This window comes from Heterodontus francisci, unplaced genomic scaffold, assembly GCF_036365525.1.
Source record: "Heterodontus francisci isolate sHetFra1 unplaced genomic scaffold, sHetFra1.hap1 HAP1_SCAFFOLD_438, whole genome shotgun sequence".
NCBI classification, from domain to species: domain Eukaryota; kingdom Metazoa; phylum Chordata; class Chondrichthyes; order Heterodontiformes; family Heterodontidae; genus Heterodontus; species Heterodontus francisci.
In genome coordinates this window covers 298480-324377 of record NW_027140493.1, presented here as the reverse complement: position 1 = coordinate 324377, position 25898 = coordinate 298480, and the positions used below count along the sequence as shown (strand labels likewise).

General features: G+C 42.4%; 1 protein-coding gene across 1 annotated transcript; it reads left to right on the top strand.

The window, feature by feature from the left end:
• The first annotated feature begins 17281 nt into the window (after nucleotides 1-17281).
• On the top strand, nucleotides 17282-23931 carry LOC137360017 (probable G-protein coupled receptor 139). The gene is made up of 3 exons (XM_068025596.1): nucleotides 17282-17351; nucleotides 20359-20448; nucleotides 23033-23931. Exons 1-3 carry the CDS (start codon nucleotides 17282-17284, stop codon nucleotides 23929-23931), a joined length of 1059 nt encoding a protein of 352 aa, XP_067881697.1.
• The last annotated feature ends 1967 nt before the right edge of the window (nucleotides 23932-25898 follow it).

Sequence of the window (25898 nt, the reverse complement as noted above, 5' to 3'; positions counted from 1 at the left end):
GGGTGACATGATAGAGGTTTATAAGATGATCAGGGGAATAGATAGGGTAGACAGTCAGAAACTTTTTCCCCGGGTGGAGCAAAGCGTTACAAGGGGTCATAAATTTAAGGTGAAGGGTGGGAGATATAAGGGGGATGTCAGGGGAAGGTTCTTTACCCAGAGAGTGGTCGAGGCATGGAATGCCTTGCCCGGGGAAGTTGTTGAGTCAGAAACTTTAGGGACTTTCAAAAGGCTTTTGGATAGGTATATGGATAAAGGAGAATGATGGGGTATAGATTAAATTGTCCTTGACAGAGGACAAAGGATCGGCACAACATTGTGGGCCGAAGGGCCTGTTCTGTGCTGTATGTTCTATGTTCTATGTTCAACTCTCTCTGGTACTGCGTGTGATGTAATCATTCTGTATATGGTCGGTCTCTGATAATTGCTGTGATTGTAGCCGCGGCAGCGGCTGCAGGACCCGTTTCGTGGCTGCTGTGTCGGTCATGTCCGGTACTTAATGTTTCTGTCAGTCCCTAATACAATATGATTTTGGTATTTCTTCTGCATTAGTCTGACTATGTTACTGTGCATGAGTCTGGGATTCCTTCTGTACTTGTTCGTTTCTGGTACTGGGCGTGTAGGGGATTTGTTCTGTCTCTCTTCGCCCTGGTGTTGTCAGCATGGGATTAATTCTGTAACTGATTTTTTTTTCTGTTTCTACCAATCTCTTGTATAACGGGCAACTGATAGATTCTTTCTGGAGCTGTCTGCATTTGATACTGTGCAATAGTGGGATTCAGTCCGCATTCATTCTTCGTCTGCTTGGGAGTCTTGACTTGAGCAGCGGCGAACTGGTGGAGCCGTTTCGGCGGATGCTGTATCGGGCATGTCCGCGACTCTGCACAAATTCTCTTTGTCAGTCAGAACTGGGTCTGAAATCGAGCCTGTGGTGGCGGCACTGAGAAATTTAAAGGCAGCAAGTGGACGGGGTGGTGACAATCTGCTGTCAGCTCCAGGCACCTGCTGCTTCTCCGAGTTTCTCTCTGGTCTGAAACTCTCCAATTCCATTGAAATTCGGATAAAGTCACAGAAAGATACAGCACAGAAACAGGCACTTCGGCCCACCGTATGTGTGCTGGCCATCAAGCACGTATCTATTCTGATCCCATTTTCCAACACTTGGCCGATAGCCATGCATTAGCGTTTTAACTACTCATCCAAATACTTCTTAAATGTTGCACTCCAGAGTCCCAGACTTGACTTTTTGTCTTTATTGTACTTTAGTTTGTTTGTACTGTGCCTACCCACTGTTTTCTTTTTCATTTTTTGTGCTTGGGTCCAGCATTCTCAGTTTTCTGTCCATTAACACCCTCTCTGTACTAACGTTTTGCCTTTAAGCACACCATTAACATACCCTTTGCCTTTGTTACATGACCGTCTGGTCAGTTATCCTCCCTGACCTTGTCCTATCAACACCTTCTCTTTGGTTATATCTTGCCCCGCCCCCGCTTTAATTGCTTAAAACCTTTTGCATTTCTAATATCTGTCAGTTCTGATGAAGGGTCACTGACCTGAAACGTTAAGTCTGCTTCTCTCTCCACAGATGCTGTCAGACCTGTTGAGAATTTCTAGCACTTCTTGTTTGTGTCCCAGACTAGATCCTTCCCAGTCTTTGACACCTGTTGTCACAAAGGTTTCACACGAATTAAAGGCTCATTTTCGATTGAAACCCATTTCATTGTTTCACCCCTTGCTCTCTCTCTCTCTCTCTCACTCGATCGCTGTCATGTTCTCAATTTCTAATGACTAAAATCTTGAAACCAGTGTGAATTTTACCTTGAATTCCTACTTCCGGGATGAACAAGGGAGCAATGTGTTTCTTTGGCTAGAAAGACCAGTTATTTTCCTCACGACGATCTCGGAAATTCGTTGGCATTAGACTAACGGGCGGCAATGGTACTGCACAGGGGTGGTGGAGTCGTGGTAGTGCCCCTGGACTAGTGATACAAGGGCCCAGGCTAGTGCTTGGGGGACATGTTCTCATCTCTCAGTGCATTCTTACGGAAGTGATTATTCTACAGAAAGAAAGAAATCAAGGGCAGCAATACCCACATACCATGAACGAATAATAATATAAAAGAACTTGTAATCCAAAAGCTTGGGCTAATTCTTTGGGGAGATAGGTGCAGTTTAACTTGAAATAATAAAGTCAATTAACTTAAAAAATCTAGAATTGAAAGCTAATATCATTAGCTCTGAATCTGAATCTGTCATCCATTGTCGTAAATATCCATCACTAATGGCTTTTAGGAAGGAAATCTGACATCCTTACCTGCTATGGTCTCCATGTGACTCCAGACCGACGGCAATCTGATCCACTCTTAACTGCCCTTGAAAAGGCCATGTAAGCCATGCAGAAGTCCAGGACAATGAGGGATAGGCAAGAACTGCTGGACTTGCCAGCGATGCCCACATCCATGAAAGACTAAAAACGCCTGCCCCTTTCATCCACTCTCTTACACAATATTCACTTCTGCACATTTTCGGGCTGAAGTGTTCACTAAATATGGAGCTCCCAGGACATGTTTCCCCCTCTGCTCAGTCTGTGCTGCAGATCCTCGGGAGGATTTACATTTTCTCAGATCAGGAAATGTTATGGCTCTCTTGAAGATTAGGTTGTTGCGCTTAAACAGTTCACTTATGATGGGAGGTTCAATGAAGATGTTGAAAGTCAGGAAGGGGTTTCATACCGTAAAGAAGATGAAAAGGTTCCATTAGAAGCTGGGATGGTAACCACAGAATTATAAAATCCAAGAAGGAGACCGTTCAACCCTTCCAGCCCTTTCCCGCTCTCCGGAAGAAAGATATACCTCGCCACATTCCCATGCCGTTTTTTCCTCTTCAGATAACTATCCAATTTCCTTTTGAAAACAAAACCATGATTGAATCTGCCTCCGCCACACTCTCAGGCAGTGCATTCCAGATCCGAACCACACACTGGAGAAGAAAAGTTGTTTTGTCATGTCACCTCTGATTGTTTCGCCAGTTTACATTCCAAAATAAGCCAACTCCCCTCTGTGCAGAATTGACGAGATCGAGAGTGGGTTACAAATCCAGTGTGGAAAGGGCAATGACACTGCAGTCATCTGCAAACTGTAGATCATATATGATGATGGCGCATAATTCAGTTTTAGCACAGAGGCGACTGTGGATAATGAGTTTTCCATCTCGGCAGAATTCAATAATCACACCAGAGGGCAGTTTAACTTTGATGATGCAAGTAACCTCTGTCAGTTAGACTGTAAATAATATTTGTAAACTAAGGAATATGTGACTGTAGCATAGGAAATTGTCACATCTGCAGTACACAATAAGTTATTTGTGAAAAAAAAAGTTTATGCTATTTGGAGCTTATTGCATTTTTGAACTGTCTGACAGAGTCGTACTGCAGTAGGTCATTTATTTTTCCCAAGCGGGGACATGTGTTGGAATCCTAGCGCTGGATGTAATGCCTTGCACCACACCCATATCCTGAGATGGGCTAAGAGGCGGGTGTCCCATAGATGTGCAATGGTAGGCAGGCAAGGGAGCGCCCATTATCTCTGCATAATACTGCAACCATGTTGGGAGTGGAAAAGGTCAGCAACGCCTTCCCACCAGAGGCCAATTGAGGCCCTTAACAGACCTACTTACGAGCGTCTTCCTGTCACTGCTGGAATTCAGCCCAGTAAAATGTGACCTCCCTTGGTCTTGGGAGGGCCTTATCCGTGGGCCATCTGTGGTCCACGGGGGGCCATTGCAGATAGCAATCCACCCCTTTCAAAAGCCCATCTTCCTGCCTCATCACCGGTGCCTGCTAGACTGGCCTCGGTGACCGCGCATCACTGACCAGAATTCCGGCTCTGCAGTGGTGGACCTGGTTCCAAGGCCTCTGTAATACCAGCATTATCCACCGCTCCCGGTGGGGCTGCCTGTACAACTGAGCTGCCTGCCCTCTGAGTGGCCGACTGCTCGAGGAGACAGAATCCCTGACCGAAAATAGACTGTTCATGGAGAACTGGTTTAGGACCAATGAGAGCTGGAGGAGGAATAGGAACTTGGAGGAGAGGAATAATGGACTTTTGAGAGGACAGCAATGTTCCCTTTAAGGTGCGTGACTGTGTAGCAATTTTGACTGTCATAGTGTCATAGAATCTTAAGATGTCAATATAAGTAGATAGCGTTTGCTGCCAGACAGAGTAGGGAACACGGAGTGACCTGGGAGTAGATAGTTTCTTGAACCGAATGCTAAGGCAGGCATTTAGTGCTAATGGGAATTTGGTGCAGAGTAAGATGGATGTGTTGCTTTTATATTTGTTCTGCCTCCAGTAGCTGGTGAGTGTTCTTATGTTGTCTCCAAACATGGTTTTTGGAACTTGCTATTAATTTAGCTGACTAGCTTACTTTGTAATGTTATCAAATAAATAATTAACGTTCGACAGACACGGCAGGGCATACGGTGTGCTATGATTGCAGCATGTTTCAGTTTGTGGAATACATTGCAGTCCCGTACAGCCATATCTGCGGTAAGTGTGGACAGCTCGAGAAACTTCAGCTCAAAGTTGCTGAGCTGCGGCCTGAGCCACAGACATTGCGGGGCATCCGGGTGCAAGAAAGGTCCATATAAATCTGGTTCTGGGATGCAGTCACTCCCGTTAGGTTAGGTAGAACTTTAGAGTTGTTCAATATTTAGGACAGCTCTAATCGATCTGTCGATGTGTATTCAAGACTGAGGTCAATAGATTTCCTTGTACTGCATGAATCAAGGGATATGGAAATAGGACAGGAAAGAGGAGCTGATGCGGTACTTCAACCAAGATCTCAATGACTGGTGAGCAGGTTCCAGAGGCCATCTGGCCTAGTCCTTCTCCTGTTTCTTATGGGATGTTTGTGGTTCTTATGAAAGAGAAATTCCGACTGCCCTGTAGTCTGCTTAAATCCTACTATTGTTAATTTGAAATATTGTTGTAATGTTAATGCTGTGTCCAGACTGGCCAAGAGGGTGTGGGAAATTGGCGCACTGACATGGAACACAAAAGTCCGACTGTTTCAAGCCTGTGGCCTCAGTACCTTGCTCTATGGCAGCGCGACTAAAGAGGGGCGAGTCGAAGAGACTGATCAGTTGGCAGGAAAAAAGACAGAAGCGCAAGGTGTGTAACAGCCCCGACAACCAATTTTATTTGCAGTTCCTGTGGAAGTGTCTGTCACTCTAGAATTAGCCTTTATAGCCACTCCAGGCGCTGCTTGACAAACCACCATCCACCTCTAAGCGCTTACCCATAGTCTGTCAAGATAAGAAGGCCAAAGAAGAATGTTACCCATCGGCCTTTGTGCTAAGTAGCGAAGTTGAGGCTAATGGAAATGCCCACTAGGCTGTCGAACGCAGGCTGGCCTGAACGCAAAAGCTACCTTCAGAGTGACTTTTTTTTAATAATGCATTTAATCATTTGATAACGAAGTGTAGAATAGTAAACACTGCAAAGGAACACATCCGTGTTGACATTTCATTTTTAATTGGGTTTCTTTTAGAAGTCGGAGTTTGACTTGTATAAATATTGGTGAGGACAGATTCATCGTGTTTTAAAATGAGAAATTGTTAAGTTCTGGAAGAGAAAAATGCAGGACTGTGTGAAAAGGACCGGTGAGAGGGACCAAATGGATTCCTCTTTTAGAGAACCAGCATTCTCTCGACCGTCCAAATGATCTTCTTCTGTGTTGTAACTATTCTGATTCTATGATTCTAAAATGTACTCAGTCGAAGACAGACTTATATAAGTCATTTCAATTCTCCTTATTTGGGTGTGTTCTTCAACAATATTATACTTATGTAACACAGCATTGCATGGAAGCTCACATGGATAGTCTGGGCACAATGTGTTTCACTTCGTAAAGGACTAACAATCTGAGATCATTTCTATTACACATTTGAATCCTTGAATTAAATCTGCACGATTCAGTAGCAATTACGGTAAGTAGGTGTGTGTTTCAAATCCATTAAATGATGTTTCTACTGATAATTCCTGATCCTCAATGATGAGCAAAATAATTGTTTTGAGAAGTATGTTATCCATGAGAATGGATCCACAAACATTTCTATGCTGTAAATGTCGCTTGTTCCTGATTTCTACAGAATTTACTGTGTTAGGATCGACGTTCGAGAAATGCACTGTTTTTCTCTAGTTCACTTCGCCATGGGCCACAACATATATTCAAATGTTTTACCCATTTACTGATATTGCCAATTATAAATGTTAGTTTCAGAATTTAAAAAAAATGCCAATCAGGTTTCACATTCAATGAAAAATGTTTGGTCATTTGTTCCGCCTTCCGACACCGTCTTGATGTTGTCTTCGAGGCAGCAACCGGATCGCTGTCCCAGGCAGACCAACGATGTCCAACTTTAATTCGCTGCCACCTTTACTGATCCAAACCCTGTCCCCATATTCTGTGAAGTTTCCTTTCTGAAACCTATTATTGCAGCCAAATTTCAGCATGAGTGAAACAATTCTCCTGGCAGCACCTCTGTCCAATTGATTACTACTCAAGGTACCTCAAGAGATATGTTAACAAAGCATTTTTTAATTTTTTTTGTTTTCTTGCATGGGCGCAGGCATTTCTGGCAAGGTCAATATTTGCTGCCCATCGTTATTTGTCCTTCGCAGCTCAGTGGCTTGCTTGGCCATTTAATATGGTAGTTCAGAGCCAACCACATTTCTGTGGGTCTGGAGTCACAGACATCCAGGCTAAGCAACAGCGACTTCTATCCATCCCCAAAGGATATTAGTGAATTAAATGAGTTTTTACAATAATCAATGACAGTTTTATAGCATTATTACTGGGACTAGTTTTTTTATTTTCGAGATTTTTGATCAATCAATTGATAATTTAATTTAAATTCCACCAGTTGACATAGTGTGATTTTAATCGACAGTCCCAGGGAATTAGCCTGTACATCTGGATTACTAGATTAATGATATTACCACAACTCCACCGCCGCGCCAAGATTTATGCGACAAGATCAACATTTGGACCAAATGTGAAGTTGAAACCAATATTAAAGGCTTATCATGTCTGACAAACTTGGTTGCATTCTCTGATGAAGTAACAGAGGGTTGATGAAAATTGGCAGTCTCTGCTGTGTATTTGGACTTTGAAATGACGTTTGATAAGGTGCCATCTAATTGACGTGTTCGCAGTTGTGATATATATGTTATGAAACAGACAGTTGCGAAGTGAATATGGAATCGCCTGAAAGGCACAAAAGCAGAGACAAAGGGTGAATGGTTGTTTGTCAGACAGAAGGGAAGTATGCAGTCGTACTCCCTGGGGGTCGATAGTAGGACCATTGGTCTTTTTGATATGCATCAAGTCCTGTAAATGGGTATAACTGACATCACTTCAATGTTTTCAGCTAACACAAAATTAGAAAACATTGACAACACTAATGAAGACAGTGGCACATTTAATGATAACGTGGACATGGTAAGATGGGCAGACAGCATGATGTCAAAAACGTGCCACACAGAAGTGTGGGGTGAGATATATTGGGAGGAAGAATTTTGACAAGCAAAATAAACTAAATGGTGCCATTTTAAGGGGTGCAGAAACAGAAATGTGCATGTTCACATACACAAAATCATGACGACGGCAGGAGAAGCTTATCAAATTGTTCATAGATTGGAAGCGATTATTGCTATTTTATTTCCCTGGTTTATAGGTATAGATTTTAAAAAATAAAAACAATGCAGATAACATTACACTACAACGTGTATCCAATAGACCACACAATGGATGGAAAGATATAGACGAGTAACTTTGCAGGGAAATTACAGAGAGTTGAAAAAAACCTAGAAAGTAGTATACAGGGGATATTACTTGTCCGAACATAGCCTGCGATAGTAATAATGAAAAGGGCAAAGAGGGGAAGAGTTTCGGAAGTGTTTTCAGGCGAATGTTCGTAATTAGAATCAGAGATTGGCAGGCCAAACTTTAGCAGAGCACATAGCTCCCTTTAAAGGAGAGATGGATCGTGAAATGTCAAGTGACATTCAAACGAGGATAAAGGTGAGATGATGGGGGAAAAAGCTCCTGGATGACGAAACAGATAGAGAATCGGGAAAGCAGTAATCGGGTGGGTGTGACATTTATGCGATTGAAAGGAGAAGTGAGAGACAGGCTGATTATAGAAAGTTTAGAGGGGAAATGTATAAGGAAATACGAGAGGCGAAGAGAAAGTATGTGAAGCAATTGGCAAATAAATAATAAAAAGGTTATTAACAGGAGGGGTGTGGCTGAGTAAGGAACAACAAGTGGATCGCACCATGCAGGCAGAGCACATTGCTCAGATCGTAATAGAACACTTTGCATCTGTCTTTATCAAGGAAGAAGATGCTGCCAAAGTCACAGTAAAAACAAAATCAGGGTCGGTGAGTCGCTGGATGGGCTAAACATTGATAAAGACAATATATTAGATTGGCTAGCTCTACATAAAGTGGCAGTCACCGGGACCGGAGGGAATGCATCGATGATACTGTGAGAAGTAAGGATGAAAATTGCACAGGCACTGGCAATAATCTTTCAATCCTCCTTCGATACAGATGTGGTGTCAGGAGATGAAGAATTGCAAATTTTGCACTGATTACCCAAAAAAGGTGCAACAATAAACCCAACTACAGGCCGGTCCGGTTAATTGTCGTGTGGGAAAGTTTGTCGGAACGACAAATCTTGAAAAAGCAAAATGACAGCCAATTGAACAGGTGTGGCTTATTCCCGGGAACTATAGCATGGATTTTTAAAAGGCAAATCGTGTTTAGCTAACATGATTGTTTTTTTTTTTGATGAGCTGATGGCGCGGGTTGATAAGAATAATGTGGTTGATGTTATGTACCTGGACCTCCAAAAGACGTTTTATAAAGAGCCACATAATAAGTTCGCCAGTGACGTTGCATTCCAGAGGATAAAATATACAGTGGAAGCATGGATACCGTGTTAGCTGAGTGACAGGAAACAAAGTGTCAAGGTGAACTGTTGTGTTTCGGACTGGAAGATGGTATACAGTTGCGATCCCCATAGGTCGCTACGATAACCACTGACTGTATTCAAAAATAATAATGACCCATACATGGGTGTGCAGGGCACAATTTTAACATTTGCACTTGCCCAAACACTCAGAAGTATTGTGAACTGTGAGGACGATATTGATTTACTTTAGGAGGATAGAAATAGGTTGCGAGACTGGGCAGAAATGTAGAAGAAGCAATTTAATGCAGAGACGTGTGATTTGACACATTTTCTTACGAAGAACGATGACAGGCAATACAAAGTCAAAGCGGTATTCAACAGGGGGTTCAGGAGCAGAGGGATCTGTTGTATATGTGCACAAATTGTTGAAGGTGGTACTGCAGGTTAAGAAAGTAATTACAGATGTATAAAATATCCTAGTCCTTACGAATAGAGTCATAGTGTACAGAATCAAGGAAGCTTTGGTGAACCTTTGTAAGACACGGTCTGGGCTTCAACAGGAGTATTGTGTCTGGGCAGCACACTTCCAGAATGTTGTGAAGAATTTATAGAGGATGTAAAAAAAAAATTACTGGAATCGTTGCAGGGATGGGGGACTTCAGTCGAAAGGTGGGCAAAGGAAATATGACCGAGCCTGAATGCCCGACCCGGAAGTTGGGCCCCACCTGTCATGATCCCGGCACATGTCAACGGGACCAGTCGGGATCCGGTCGGGTAGCAGGCCTTTACCCATGCACTGATGTAAAGGCCTGCTACCCGACCCGACCCCGACGGGATATGACGACACGTGTCGGGTTCGGGTCGGGTCATGTCGGGCTTCCCTCTCCAGCAGACGGACTGGGGTCGGTTTTCCTTCGCACACCTTTATTTCAATCACTTGGATAGAATGGAGAAACTGTGATCGTTCACCTTAGAGTAGAGAAAGTTGAGAAGAAATTTGATAGAGGTGTTGCAAAACATGAAGAGTTCTGGACGGTGTAGATAGAGATAAACTGTTCCCATGGATGTAAGAGTCGAGAACCAGAGGATACCGATATGAGGTCAAGAGAAAATGAACGAATGGCGACATAAACAAAAGCTTTTTTTGGAATATAGTGAGTAGTTAGAATCAGGAATGCGATGCCTGAGTGGGTGGTGGAGGCAGATTCAATCAAAAGGGAATTGGAGAAGCACCTGAAGAGGAAAAAAATACAGAACTACCGAGAAAGGGCAGAGCAGTGGGACGAGTTGAGTTGCTCTTGAAGGGAGACAAAACACCATAAACCCTATGGGTCGAATGGCCTCCTTCTGTGCTGTAGTCATGTTATTAAACCGTAATCCGATGTTTGGCTCGCTTCAAAATAGAGGCAGACTGTACAAATGTAAATATTGAGAAGTAACTGCTTCAGCATCAGCTGGACTGTTGTGTCATTTTCGTGGGACCATACTATAGAAAGGAATTCATGGCTTGGAAAACCGTGCAGAGGATTGCACTAGCATGCTGCTAGGTATAAGTACTTCATCTACGTAGGAAGACCAGAAAACTCGTTCTGTGCTCCTTAGAGCTGAGAAGGTTAAGGGAATAATTAGTAGAACTGTTCAGAATATGGGTACTTTTGATTTTGAATGTACTTGAGAGAGCAGACAGAGAACTTGCTTTCTCTTGCAGTAGAATCTACATCACGAGGGCTCTGTCTCAGGAAAAGTGGCCTATCATTCAGGACTGAGATGAGGAGGAATTTCTTCACTCAAACATTTGTGCATTTTTGGAATGCTCTACCCCAGAAGGAAGTGGCTTCTCCATCGTTGAATATATTTAAGGCTGGGATAGACAATTTTTTGGTCTCTCAGGGAGGCAATGGAGACCGGAGCTGGGGGAAGATAAAGGTGAATCGAGGATCATCCATGATCATTTTAATGCTGCAGCAGCCTCCATGGGTCATATGGTCTGCTGCTGCCCCTTTTCCTAATGTTCTTCTGTTCTTGTGACTGTATAAATAGGAAGATACTATTTCCAATGACCAGAGATCTGAAACCAGAGGACACAGATTTATAATACTTGCAAATGAGAAGGGAGATTGCACATACACGAGCAGAATATTTTATGTGAACTATTAACAGTTGGAATGCCCCGTGTGGAAGGGAGGTCGAAGCAGGTTCAATGGTAACTTAGAAAAAGGACATGGATGCACACATGACATTCACAGGGCTATCGTGAAAGGGAAAGAGAGTCAGAGTAATTGGACATCTCTTGCAAAGGGCTTATTCAGTTATAATGGCCAAATGGCCATTTTCTTTGCTCTAACATTCCATTTTTTGAATCAAACATCACCCACTGACGTGTGGTTTTGCATTTTGAGGAAAAGATGCGAGACACTCACCCTCCACTCCAAATAAAATGTGCATTTATAAAGTTATTTAAAGTAATAACACGGCCCAAGTCGCTTCACAGGGCGATTATGAAACAACGTATGAGAGCAACACATATCGGGAGATATTAGGGCAGGAGAAAAAATCTTGGAAAAAGAAGTAGGTTATAAGGGGTGTCTCAAAGGATGAAAACGCGGTGCACAGAATTACATTATTTGGCTGCTGACCGTTCCTTTTGTGGAGGTACAATCTACACAGTCAGCTAATCATCTGAGGCCCTCACGGTGATGTAAAATAAAGCAGAAAATGATGGCAATATTCTGAAGGTCAGGCAGCATCTGTGGAGAGAGAAATAAAGTTTATATTTCAGGCCGTTGGCATTTAATTAGCACTGACATAATTTAGAGCAGTAAAGGTTTCTAAGAAAATACAGAGCCAGGAGAAGTGTGGGGGTGGGTGGGCGGCAGGGGGGTGGGAGGTGGTGGTGTGGTGAGGTTGGAAATAATGATAGCAACTGTCATGCATATAACCTTTGCAAAACCTCCCAAGGCCAATGTATTCGAGATGAAAGCAAACTCTTTGAGGGTGGACTTGATATGGAGTCCTGGCACTGTGTGATAGGAGAATGGCAGAGGCAGCTGATAAGATCAGAAGACAAAGATTAATCCCGGTGCGAAAGAAAGATTAGTTGGGAAGGTTGCATTCCCTTTGGCTAAATAAATAAGCTAAGGATGTACCAAATTGAAACAAACACTGTACAGATCTGAAAAGATTAGTGGTAGCTCATCAGATTGGACAGATTTTAAGAATCATCAAAGAACAACAAAATAAACAGAGAGAAAGTACATTGTTAGAAAAAAATGGCTGGTAATGTAAGAACAGATGGAACGAGTTTCTACAAGTACTTAAATGGTAAAAAGAGCAACGACAGCTATTGTTGAGTCATGCAGATGGTGAGTCTGGGGAATTGAATGGAAACAAAGAAAAGGTGGTTGCGTTGAACAGGTTTTTTTTTGTCTTCTTTCAGTGGAGAAGACTTAGAAAACACACCAAATATTCTTCAAAGACAAGCGAACGAAGGGAGTGAAGAACATGGAACAATCACCACCACCAGAGAAAAGCTTCTGGGAAATCTATTAGGCCTAAAGGTTGGCAAGTCCCCAGGACCAGATGGTCCGCCTCCAGTTGCCTGAAAAGAATTCGCTGCAGAGATAGTCAAGGCCTCGTTTATAATCTTCCAAAATTCATGAGGTAGTGGAAGGGCCCCAGGGAATTGAAAGATAGCAAATGCAGCTCTTTCATTCAATAAAGGATGGAGACAGAAAGCAGGAAACGAGAGGTCAGTTAGACTAACATCTGTCATAGAGAAGTTACTAGGATCCGTTATTAAGCAGGTTACAGCAGATATGTAGAATATCGTTATCAGATCAGACATGGTCGACAAGATATTGTGAAAGGGAAATCGTTCTTACCGACTTCGTTGGAATTCTTCGAGAAAGGAACAAGCAAGATGGGTCAAGGGAAACCTGTAGGTATAATGTGCTTGGATTTCCAAAATGCATTTGATAAGGAGTCTTATCAAACCTTACCACACAATATAGGAGCACATGGTGTAGGGGATATGACATTAGCATTGATAAAGGACTAGTTAGCTAACAGGAATCAGAGAGAAGCGATCCGAAGAAGGGTCACTGATCCGAAACGTTAACTCTGCTTCTCTTTCCACAGATGCTGCCAGACCTGCTGAGTGATTCCAGCATTTCTTGTTTTTGTTTCAGATTTCCAGCATCCGCAGTATTTTGCTTTTACATTAATTTTCATCCGGGTTGACAAGCTGTTACTATTGGACTGCCTACAGTGATCGTGCTGTGCCCTCAACTATTTGCAATTTATATCAATGACTTGGATTAGGGGGTCGAATGTATGGTCGCTACATTTGCTGATGGTGTCAAGATAGGAACGAAAGTACGTTGCAAAGAGAAGCATAGATAGTTAGAGAGAGTGGGCAAAAGTTTGACAGATGGAGTATAATGTGAAGTTGTCCTTTGGCAGGAATAATTGAAAACCCATGCACTATTTAAATGGAGGGAGATTTCAGAACTCGGGAGTACAGAGAGATCTGGGTGGCTTGGTGCATGAATGACCAAAGGTTAGTATGCAGGTGCTACAAGTGGTTCAGGAAGCAAATGGAAGGTTGGCGTTTATTGCAAGGGGAAACGAATATAAAAGTAGGTAAGTTTTACTGCAGCTATTCAAAATCTTGGTGAGACCACATCCAGAGTAATGTGCACGGTTGCAATCTCTTTATTTGAACAAAAATGAATTAATTGCATGAGAAGCAGTTCAGAGAAAGCTCACTCGAATAATTCCGGGGATGATGGGCTTATCTTTTGAATAAAGGTTGAACAGTTTGGGCCTAGAACCATTAGAGTTTCAAAGAGTAAGAGGTGATCAGATTGAAATAATTAAGATCCTGAGGAGGCTTGATAGTGTGGATACCGGGAGGATGTTCCCTCGTGTGGGGGAGACTAGTGCTAAGGGATAACGTGTAAGAATAAGAGGCCTCCCTTTTAAAACGGATTCGAGGCGAATTTGTTCTCAAAGTTTCGTTAGTTTGTGGAAATTTCCTCCCAGAAAGCAATGCGGGCTGTGTCATTGAATTTATTCAAGACTGAGTTAGAGAGAAATGAAGAGGGAGAAACAAGGCGAGATGCTCAAGGAAGGAGACGATTCGAGGAGCAGATGGTCAAACCAAAGTGAGATTTGGTGATCAGGGGCCACACTTCCACGATGGCATTCTCGGTGGGACAGATAGCAAGTAGGTATAGCCAGTTCATGTTAAGGGGAAATGAATCATTGCACATGTGCCAAGATTTTAGTCAAGGCCTTGATGTCGATGCAATGATGCAAAATCAACGTGTAGATGAATAGAATCTTGTTAACAATTGCGAGGACATTTTGGAGGGATGAACAGAGATGGACAATGACAGCCGACCCACTGACTGATTCCACATTGGTAGCTTTTAGAGGGTTTAGTGGGATGGGAATGATATCGATAATACTTCAGGTTTAACTAAGAACTTTACTCGGTATGTTTCTCCCGATTCACAGGTCAGAAATTTTTTTCGCAATTTGACAACTCTTAAATATCCTTCATCCCATCTTCTGTGATTATGATTTTCGACAGATAAACCCTTTTGAAAAAAGGGAACATGGACTGGTCATAAGCTGTGCAAACGTTGACGCGAGGTTACTTACAATTTACAGCACGGAAACAGGTCGTTCAGCCCATTTAGTCCACGCTAATGAGCACGCCACACGTGAGCCTCATCACATCTCTCTTTGTCTCACGTCACCAACATATTCTTCCATTGTTTTCTCCACCATGTTCTTACGACTGAGGCTGGACGAGTTCATTGTCTTTCTCTAGTTCCACTCCTCCACGGGTCACAAAATGTATTTCAATGTTTATCCAGTTACCGATACAACCAATTAGATAATCTTATTTTATTTAAGAATAAAATCCACCAACCAGATTTCTTAAATAAACAACAAAATTATTAATTTGTTATAAAACACGACTTAGTCAGTCAAGATGAAGCGCATTAACACAGTGATTGAAATATGAAAATTCCTTTCTAATAATATCACAACACACACACCGGTTAAAGAAAAAAATAAAGACGTTCTCTCTGCAGAGCTCTCTTTCCAATAAAGGCAACAAAAATACTTTGGCCAAATACTTGTTAATTGTCGAAGGAATAGGAGAGGATGTGAAATAATAGCAGTTGTCCGATTTTCTAGTGTCCCACGTCTGTCACTGTGATCTTTCGCAGCCTTTACCTTCAGGCGATGTGGAAGATTAATTTATAATGCCTTCCAGAGGAAATACAACATCAGGAGTTTCTGTTATCCCACTGGATTCTCAGGGTTTCTCAGTGAACTGGAGTACAGATCAGATGGCATCCTCTCTCTCGGCAGGCTGATCTGCAACTGACTTGGAAAAACATCCACAGCCCAACAGAAAGTGAATACTTCCTGACCACCATAAATCTTCACATGTCATTTCTCTGTGTACAACTCCTTTAGTCATCAAGTTTCTTGTTGTTTATTTAGCTTAAGGCATGTGACATCCAGTAAAGGTTAAATTTTACACAGAAAATCAAAACATTCAAATGAGCATTCTTTAAAAAAAAGTTCATCTGTGGAAATCTCTTCACTCATTCACAACAAACAACAGTACAGCACAGGAAAAGGCCATTCGGCCCTCCAAGCCTGCGCCGATCTTGATGCCTGCCTAAACTAACACCTTCTGCACTTCTGGGGCCCATATCCCTCTGTTCCCTTCCTATTCATGTATTTGTCAAGACGTCTCATAAACTTTGCTATCGTATCTGCTTCCACCACCTTCGCTGGCAGCAAGTTCCAGGCACTCACCACCCTCTGTGTAAAAAACTTGCCTCGCATATCTCCTCTAAACTTTGCCCCTTGCACCTTAAACCTATGTTCCCTAGTACCTGACTCTTCCACCCTGGGAAAAAGCTTCTGACTATCCACTCTGTCCATACCGCTCATAACTTTGTAAACCTCCATCATGTCGCCCTCCAACTCCGTCGTTCCAGTGAAAACAATCCGAGTTTTTCCAACCTCTCCTCATAGCTAATGCCCTCCAGAACAGGTAACATCCTGGTAAACCTGGAACCACTCAGCAGGTCTGGCAGCATCTGTGAAAAGAGATGCAGAGTTAACGTTTCGGGTCAGTGACCCTTCATCATGGGTTCCGATGAAGGCTTACTGACCCGAAACGTTAACTCTACTTCTCTTTTCACAGATGCTGCCAGACCTGCTGAAGTGGTTCCAGCATTTCTTGTTTTTATTACAGATTTCCAGCATGCGCAGTATTTTGCTTTTATTATCCTGGTAAACCTGCTCTGTACCCTCTCCAAAGCCTCCACGTCCTACTGGTAGTGTGGCGACCAGAATTACATGCAAAATTCTAAGTGTGGCCTAACTATGGTTCTGTACAGCTGCAACATGACTTGCCACTTTTTATACTCTATGTCCCGACCGATGAAGGCAAGCATGCCATATGCCTTCTTGACTACCTTATCCACATGCGTTGCCACTTACAGTGACCTGCGGACCTGTACGTCCAGCTCTCTCTGCCTGTCACTACTCCTAAGGGTTCTGCCAATTACTTTATACCTCCCACCTGCATTAGACCTTCCAAAATGCATTACCTCACATTTGTCCGGATTAAACTCCATCAGCCATTTCTCCACCCAAGTCTCCAACCGATCTATATCCTGTTGTATCCTCTGACAATCCTCAACATTATCCACAACTCCACCGACCTTTGTGTCATCCGCAAACACCATTTTAACTGAAGTACTTTCATAGAAATGTGATTATCTATTTTCCTCTTAAATACTTCCCTGCTCTCTTCTCCTGGAAGCTCAAATCATCAATTGCATTCAATAATTTCAGCTCCCAATTACAAATACTTGAGGGCCATTCACACAGTACACAGTTCTGAGTAGAGATTTTTGAAAATGACTATCAAAGTGCATGTAACCAATGTCCGGATGTTTGTTCAATGAGAATGTTTATGCATCTCCATCGCAGCGTGCAGGGGACCTCTTGTTTTTGAAGATATTCCAAAGCAATTTTAAAGTGTTTTGAAATTGCCCTGAAAATAGGTTGAGTTGCATCATGGAGCATTGGGGAGAATAGATGATTAATTTTGTTTGTTTAACTGAATGTAACTAATGTGGTGCACTTCAGCTAAGTGTCCCAGTGGCTGTCGCTCACTGGTATAAGTAGAGTCTCATTTGACTGAACTGACAATTTTCATTCAGAGTCTCACAGACATCCTTCTATGACATGGAACATGGACTTTCCATTCATCTTTGAATTTGAACGCATCTACTACCCTGTTCTTGCAGCCGTTGGTATAATGGGTAAGGCAACAAAACTGGTGAAAGTATAAAGCACTGCAACTGTTTCTGTTCTTGTTCCTTGTCCTCTATTGTAACATATCAGTATTAATTAATTTGGACATAGGAAAGAGATGGAGAGTGTTTCAGAAAGACATATGGAAAGAAAACAAAGAGTTCAGAGAATATGCAAACTATGTGACATGTTTTGACGTCTGTGATATAATCGCCTATTCCATTGTATCAATATTTTTAGTGTTGTTAGTTGTCTGCTTAATACGATTTCTTAATTAAAATTATCAACTTTTTTGAAACTTCAACCGCTGAAATAATGGTGACTGTATCCGGGAGAAATACATGAATTTTGTCCAGTGTGTGCAGGAGGGTTTTCTGACACAGTATGTAGACAGGCCAACCAGGAGCGATGCCACATTGGATTTGGTACTGGGAAATGAACCCGGCCAGGTGTTAGATTTAGATGTAGGTTAGCACTTTGGTGATAGTGATCACAATTCGGTTCGGTTTACCTTAGCGATGGGCAGGGACAGGTATATACCGCAGGACAAGAATTATAACTGGTGAAAGGAAATTATGATGCGATTAGGCAAGATTTAGGATGCGTAGGATGGGGAAGGAAACTGCAGGGGATGTGAACAATCGAAATGTGGAGCTTATTCAAGGAGCAGCTACTGTGTGTCCTTGATAAGTATGTACCTGTGAGGCAGGGAGGAAGTTGTCGTGCGAGGGAGCCGTGGTTTACTAAAGAAGTTGAAGCGCTTGTCAAGAGGAAGAAGAAGGCTTATGTTAGGATGAGACGTGAAGGCTCAGTTTGGGCGCTTGAGAGCTACAAGCTAGCCAGGAAGGATCTAAAGGGAGAGCTAAGAAGAGCAAGGAGAGGACACGAGAAGTCATTGGTGGATCGGATCAGGGAAAACCCTAATGCTTTCTATAGGTATATCAGGAATAAAAGAATGACTAGAGTTAGATTAGGGCCAATCAAGGATAGTAGTGGGAAGTTGTGTGTGGAATCAGAGGAGATAGGGGAAGTGTTAAATGAATATTTTGCGTCAGTATTTACAGTAGAGAAAGAAAATGTTGTTGAGAATACTGAGATTCAAGCTACGAGGCGAGATGAGATTGAGGTTCACAAGGAGGAGGTGTTAGCAATTTTGGAAAGTGTGAAAATAGATAAGTCCCCTGGGCCAGATGGGATTTACCCTAGGATTCTCTGGGAAGCAAGGGAGGAGATTGCAGAGCCTTTGTCCTTGATCTTTATGTCGTCATTTTCGACAGGAATAGTGCCAGAAGACTGGAGGAAAGCAAATGTTGTCCCCTTGTTCAAGAAGGGGAGTAGAGACAGCCCTGGTAATTATAGACCTGTGAGCCTTACTTCGGTTGTGGGTAAAATGTTGGAAAAGGTTATAAGAGACAGGATTTATAATCATCTTGAAAAGAATAAGTTCATTAGAGATAGTCAGCACGGTTTTGTGACGGGTAGGTCGTGCCTCACAAACCTTATTGAGTTTTTCGAGAAGGTGACCAAACAGGTGGATGAGGGTAAAGCAGTGGATGTGGTGTATATGGATTTCAGTAAGGCGTTTGATAAGGTTCCCCACGGTAGGCTATTGCAGAAAATACGGAAGTATGGGGTTGAAGGTGATTTAGAGCTTTGGATCAGAAATTGGCTAGCTGAAAGAAGACAGAGGGTGGTGGTTGATGGCAAATGTTCATCCTGGAGTTTAGTTACTAGTGGTGTACCGCAAGGATCTGTTTTGGGGCCACTGCTGTTTGTCATTTTTATAAATGACCTGGAAGAGGGTGTAGAAGGGTGGGTTAGTATATTTGCAGATGACACTAAGGTCGGTGGAGTTGTGGACAGTGCCGAAGGATGTTGTAGGGTACAGAGGGACATAGATAGGTGCAGAGCTGGACTGAGAGATGGCAAATGGAGTTTAATGCGGAAAAGTGTGAGGTGATTCACTTTGGAAGGAGTAACAGGAATGCAGAGTACTGGGCTAATGGGAAGATTCTTGGTAGTGTAGATGAACAGAGAGATCTTGGTGTCCAGGTGCATAAATCCCTGAAGGTTGCTAACCAGGTTAATAGGGCTGTTAAGAAGGCATATGGTGTGTTAGCTTTTATTAGCAGGGGGGTCGGGTTTCGGAGCCACGAGGTCATGCTGCAGCTGTACAAAACTCTGGTGAGACCGCACCTGGAGTATTGCGTGCAGTTCTGGTCACCGCATTATCGGAAGGATGTGGAAGCTACGGAAAGGGTGCAGAGGAGATTGACTAGGATGTTGCCTGGTATGGAGGGGAGGTCTTACGAGGAAAGGCTGAGGGACTTGAGGTTGTTTTCGTTGGAGAGAAGGAGGAGGAGATGTGACTTAATAGAGACATATAAGATAATCAGAGGGTTAGATAGGGTGGATAGTGAGCGTCTTTTTCCTCGGAGGGTGATGGCAAACACGAGGGGACATAGCTTCAAGTTGAGGGGTGATAGATATAGGGCAGATGTGAGAGGTAGTTTCTTTACTCAGAGAGTAGTAAGGGCGTGGAACGCCCTGCCTGCAGCAGTAGTAGATTCGCCAACTTTAAGGGCATTTAAGTGGTCATTGGATAGACATATGGATGAAAATGGAATAGTGTTGGTCAGATGGTTTCACAGGTCTGCGCAACATCGAGGGCCGAAGGGCATGTACTGCGCTGTAATGTTCTAATTCTAATTCTAAAATCCATATTTCCCATAGACGCTGGCAACAGCTGCCATCAGCCATCCCGTGAGAAATTGCACCTTTGTTTCCGTTGACGTTTCAACTTTTATATTTTTGTATTGCCAGAAATATCAAGTTAATACCGAAAGAGAAGCAAAGCATTTTCACCTGAAGATTAACCAGTTTAGTCCAGACCGTTGTCTCTGAGCACTTCACAAGAATCAGGGTTCCAGAGAAAGGTAGCTCTGTACTGCTGGTATTGAAAAGGGTCCTGATCATTCATTAATTGAAAAAATGTATTTTCTATTGTTGAATTAGACTACATGCTCAACATCAATGATGAAATAAAGCCAGAAAGAATGGCAATACTCACCACGTCTGGCAGCTTATGCAGCGAGGGAAACAGAGGTAATACTTCAGGCCGTTAACCTTTTACCAGTAACTTTCACTCTGCCTGAGATCTGAGAGAAGTTATCAGGGCCAGTGATTGCCTCGTAGGCTCTCTGCTGGTGAGGGTGCTGTTCAAAAGTCACCTCTGTAGGAAATCAATTAGTTATGAAGTAGCGTTCTATGCACAGTTATTGTTTGGCTTACAAACAGTAACTTGACTATTTAAACTTGATGAGATGGCAGAGAAATGTGACAGTTATCTAGGATAACTAATAGTCTTTTAAAACTATGTTTGGATGCAGAACAAATGGCGTCTCCATTGATCGCTAAATGTAGGAGAAATACCACAGGGCAAGGCTTTGCATGTGATTATTTGGTCAAACTGAAACAGATGGGTTTTTGTTAAATGTAAATACTACACATGAAAATTGAAATCTAAATGAAGCAGGCCGAAAATCACATCAATGGAATTCATGGGTGATGGACAATGTAGGTTTAATACACGCCAATTCAAGATTTCCCCAGTGCTTGGGAAATAAATGGTAGGGATAATCCCCGTCGTTGTATTTGAAATCTCAACTTCCAACAGAGCTGGCGGAAAAAGGGCGGCATCAATTGAAGCTAGAATAGAGAGAGAGCGACAGAGAGAGACAGAGAGAGAGAGAGAGAGAAGCAACAAAACGGATTATGGGAAATGCATTTAGCTGGTGGCAGAAATGGATAAAGACATGTATATGAACTGGGATTTTGTAAAATTGTTACTTGATTGAACCTTTCCCTTTGGCTGGTTTTCCCGTTATTTGATTCTCTAGCTCCATTCAAGATTAATCTCTCTGCAACCCACCAGACACACCACAAATTCCCTAGATCTCCGAGGGATATATTTTGTCCTGATTCTCCCTCCACTGTCTTTCTCTCCATTTCAGAGTTGCCTGAAAGTACAGGGTGGTTATCAGTATTGGTTGACCGTGAAAGATTAGATTGGTAAGGTGGATAAATTAAAGAGTAAAGAGGATAGGAGAGTAGGGCTGGTAAGTGTGATTTCGTTGCTTCGTTTTCCGTTTTGTTCCCCCCTTTGAATTCATTATTAATCGTATTGCAGTCTCTTACCTTCGCTCCACATTCCATTTTACATCTTGTTTATCTTTGGTCCACATCAATGTCCAGGCAGCTGCAGCACGTTTTGTTACTATAGCGCCTTTGAAGGAATAAAACTTTCCTCGGACCTTCACAGGAGCATTAGAAAGAAAACAAATGTGACTCCGAGCCACGTAAGGATATAACGGCATTCTTTAAGAAATATCATAAAGGAGCAAAGCGAGTTAGAGAGGTGAATAGATTTCGAAGGGAATTTCAGAAATCAGAACCCAGGCAGTGAATGCACGGTCGCTAATTGTGGAGCAATTAATATCAACGATGAACAAGCGGCCAGGATTAGAGGAGACTAGAGATCTGGAAAGATTTTCGAGCTGGTGGAAGCTAAAGAGTTAAGGAGGTGCGAGGCAATCGAGGGAATTTAAAACAAGGCTGAGAATTTTACAATAGAGGCGTTGTTTGGCAGGCAGCCAATATAGGTCAGTGAGCACAAGGGTGATAGGGAAGCGGGACTTAGTGTGAATAAAGCCATCAGCAGCAGAGTTTTGAATGACTTCAAGTTGACAGAAGAATGAATGTGGGAGGCCAGTCAGGAGTGTATTGGAATAGTCAAGTCTGGCGGTAACGATGGAATGGATGAGGGTTTCAGCAGCAGCAGATGAGTTGAGGGAAAGACTGAGGAAAGATTCAGCAGCAACAGCCGAGTTGGGCAATGGAGAGAGGTTTAAATAGTGATGGTGCAGATATGTGGTTGCTCCTCATCAGTTATAACATTGACGTTGTGAACAGTCTTGTTCAATGTCAGACAATTGTCAGGGAGTGGTTTGGAACTGATGGCTAGGGAACGGAGATGTGATGGGGGAGAAGGCAATTGTTTCACTCTTACTAATATTTAATTGGAGGAAATGCTGTTCATCATGGATATCAGACAAGCAGTGTGATAGTTTAAGGCGGTGCAGGAGTTGTCAGATGTGGTAGTGATGGAAAGCTTGGTGTTGTCAAGGAAATTTGGAAAATGATGCAGCATGTCAATGAGATTTGTGAGCGGGAAAAGGATAGATAATTGAGGGACACCAGTGGTAACGGTGCTGGAGCAGAATGAGTAGACTTTGCAGGTAATTATTTGGCGGCAATTGGAAGGGTAAGAATCAGACCCAGTGACAGCAGTACTCTCCATCTGGATTCTCATATTAAACTTGTCTTGCTCTGTTCCTCCTTCATGTAATCTCTTTCTGAAGCAACTCACTTTGTTGTTGCTTTATCAGTATTTTCCACAGTCTTACATATTCCCTCAATCTTTTATTTAACTCAGTTTTCATACAATTCAGTTCACTTACGGTAACTTCTTCATTTTAGTTTGCCTCAGTGTAACTCCAGAGCAGTTTTGTGCACAGAACTAGTTACAATTAACAAAGGCAACATCAAACCAGGAATTAGTGCCAAGGGTCGGGGACTGCGACTGACCTTGGGATGGTCTAATGATAATTATCTTTCCTCTCTCTTGCAGTGAACTTGCTAGCGATTGTGATCCTGTCCCATGGAAAGTGCGGTCTCTCCAAATGTGTCACTCATTACTTGGTGGCCATGGCAGTGGCGGATCTAATGGTCGTGATCATTGAAGTCATATTGAAGCGGATAAACAATATTTACTTCCCAATAAATGTCTTGTTCATCACTCCCATATGTGCCATGAAACTTGTCACGAAAATTGCAGCACTGGACTGCTCCGTCTGGTTCACGGTTGCTTTCACCTTTGATCGCTTTGTAGCCATTTGTTGTCCGAATCTCAAACAAAGGCATTGTACCCAGAGAACGGCGAACAAGGTTTTAGCGACTGTGTGTGTGCTCGGCTGCCTGAGAAGCATCCCCTTTTATTTCATGTATGAACCCCAACTTATAATTAACAACATTCCATACTTCTGCATTGAAACCTCTGCCTATTACACTTCGCCCTTATGGGCGGCGTCCGAGTGGTTTGACAGTATTTTAACACCTTTAGTGCCGATCCTTTTGATCCTTCTGTTAAATGCTCTCACTGTCAAACATATTATAAAGTCCAATATAGTCCGCAGGGCACTCCTCAGCAGCATCAATAACCAAAATGATCCAGAGAGTGAGAACCGGAAGAGGTCAATGATCCTGCTCTTTACTATATCTGGTAATTTTATTCTTCTCTGGATGACATATGTTGTGCATTTCCTAAGGTGGCGGGTGAAAAACTACAATTATACAGACAGATACCACAGTAACCCAATATACATCAACCAGCAAACGGGATACATGCTTCAGCTTCTCAGTTCTTGCACTAACACGTGTATCTATGGGTTGACGCAGAGAAAATTCAGAGAAGAGCTGAAGAATGGAATGAAATACTTGATTACACTGAATGGGGGACTATATAAATAGCAAGCAATTGGCAGAAAGATGCATCAAGCTGTGTAGATTGCAATCCATACCCTTCTTCTGTCCCATAACACCAGGCTGTCAGGTGATGGCAGGAAACAGGCTGACTCTCTTGAGAGAGGGAACTGGCCAATAAACCACCTAGCCAGCAGAATGCATTTGCATTGGGTATGCTGCCTGCAGTGCATATCCAATAGAACGAATAAACATTAGTATCTGAATTACAACAGAACCAATATTGCTAACTCGGAACAGAGGGTGAAAAACTGGGAAAACATCTGGTCACTGCAAAGCATGTAACAATAATGCCCATTGAACACCATCTTGTAAATGTAAAATGTTCAAATATAATGCACACTGGCCCACATCAGATAATTCTGAAGGCCTCAGTGATCATGCAGATTGTATCTGTTAAGTGTGAACCATTAATAATAACAGACACTTAGACCACATCGACTAAATGGTGAGTGTCAACTAATAATGCACGCTGCACCACAGCTGGTAAATGTGGAGTGTTCAATGTTAATGCACACTGGATCGCATCTCATAAAAATGAAGCAGTTAATAATCATGGACACGGGACCACATCTGGTAAATGTGAAACATTGAATAATAAGGTACTCTGGACCCACATCTGGTAAATGTGAAGCAATGGTAATAACAAACACTGGACCACATCTGGTAAACGAGAAGCAATAGTAATAATAAACACTGGACCACATCTGGTAAATGTGAAGCAATAGTAATAATAAACACTGGACCACATCTGGTACATGTGACGCAATAGTACTAATAAACACTGGACCACATCTGGTAAATGTGAACCATTTAATTATATTGCGCACTGGACCACATCTGGTAAACGTCAACTGTTCAAACATGATGCACACTGCGTTCAATGATATTGTAAACTGGAACTTGTGAGGTGTTTAGTAATTTTAATTCTTTCAGGGGATGTGGGCACCGCTGGCAAGAATAACATTTTTTGCCCACCCGTAATTGCCCTTGGCAACTGAATGGCTTGCAAGGCCAGTTAGTTAAGAGCCAACCACATTTCTTTGGGTCTCGACTCATAGAGTCATAAAGTTATACAGCACAGCAACAGGCCCTTCGGCCCATCGTGTCCACGCCGGCCATCCAGCACCCAACTATTCTAATCCCAAATTCCTGCACTTGGCCCGCAGCCTTGCTGTGGCAGTTTAAGTGCTCATATGTACAGCAGAGCAGGTAAGGACAGTAGACTCTTTGCCTAAAGGATATTATTGAATCAGATGGGCTTTTACAACAATCACTGACAGTTTCACACCTCCAGGACTAAGACGAGCATTTAATTGCTGGATTTTACTAATGAGCTTAAATCACATTCCAGCTACTGACATGGTGGGGTTTGAACATGTGTCATCAGGAAATTCGACTAAGTCTTTACAGCACTAGTTCCGTGGCGTTACTACCATGTCACCACATCCCAGATGCACCGGGCCTAATGTGACAAATTTGAAACTTTTAATGATAATGCATATTGGATCATACCTGATAGGTATCAAGTCTTCAACAATAATGCACACTGGACCACAACTGGTAAAAGTGAAACGTTTAGTCATAATACAAACTGACTCACAGCTGTTAAATGAGTATAATGTAATAGTAATGCAAAATGGACCACATCTGGTAAATTTTAATCTTTTAACAATAATGAAAACTTGAGCATATCTGGTAAATGCGAAACATTTATCAATTATACACAGTGGAACACATCTTGTAAAGGTGATTCATTTCACATTAAGACACACTAGATAACATCTGGGAAATGTGAAATATTTAATAATAATTCGCACTGGAATACATCTGATAAATCTGAAATACTTAATAATAATGCACATTGAAGCACATCTGATAAATGTGAACAATTTAGCATTAAAGACACTGGAGCACATCTGGTAAATATGAAGCATATAATAATGCACACTGCA

Excerpts from the sequence above, each read along its gene's own strand:
- LOC137360017 (XM_068025596.1), top strand. The coding sequence starts at position 17,282 with ATGGACTTTCCATTCATCTTTGAATTTGAACGCATCTACTACCCTGTT. Across the intron at positions 17,352-20,358 it reads TGCAGCCGTTGGTATAATGG|ACTACATGCTCAACATCAAT; the intron begins GTAAGGCAACAA and ends TTGTTGAATTAG. Across the intron at positions 20,449-23,032 it reads ATGCAGCGAGGGAAACAGAG|TGAACTTGCTAGCGATTGTG; the intron begins GTAATACTTCAG and ends TCTCTCTTGCAG.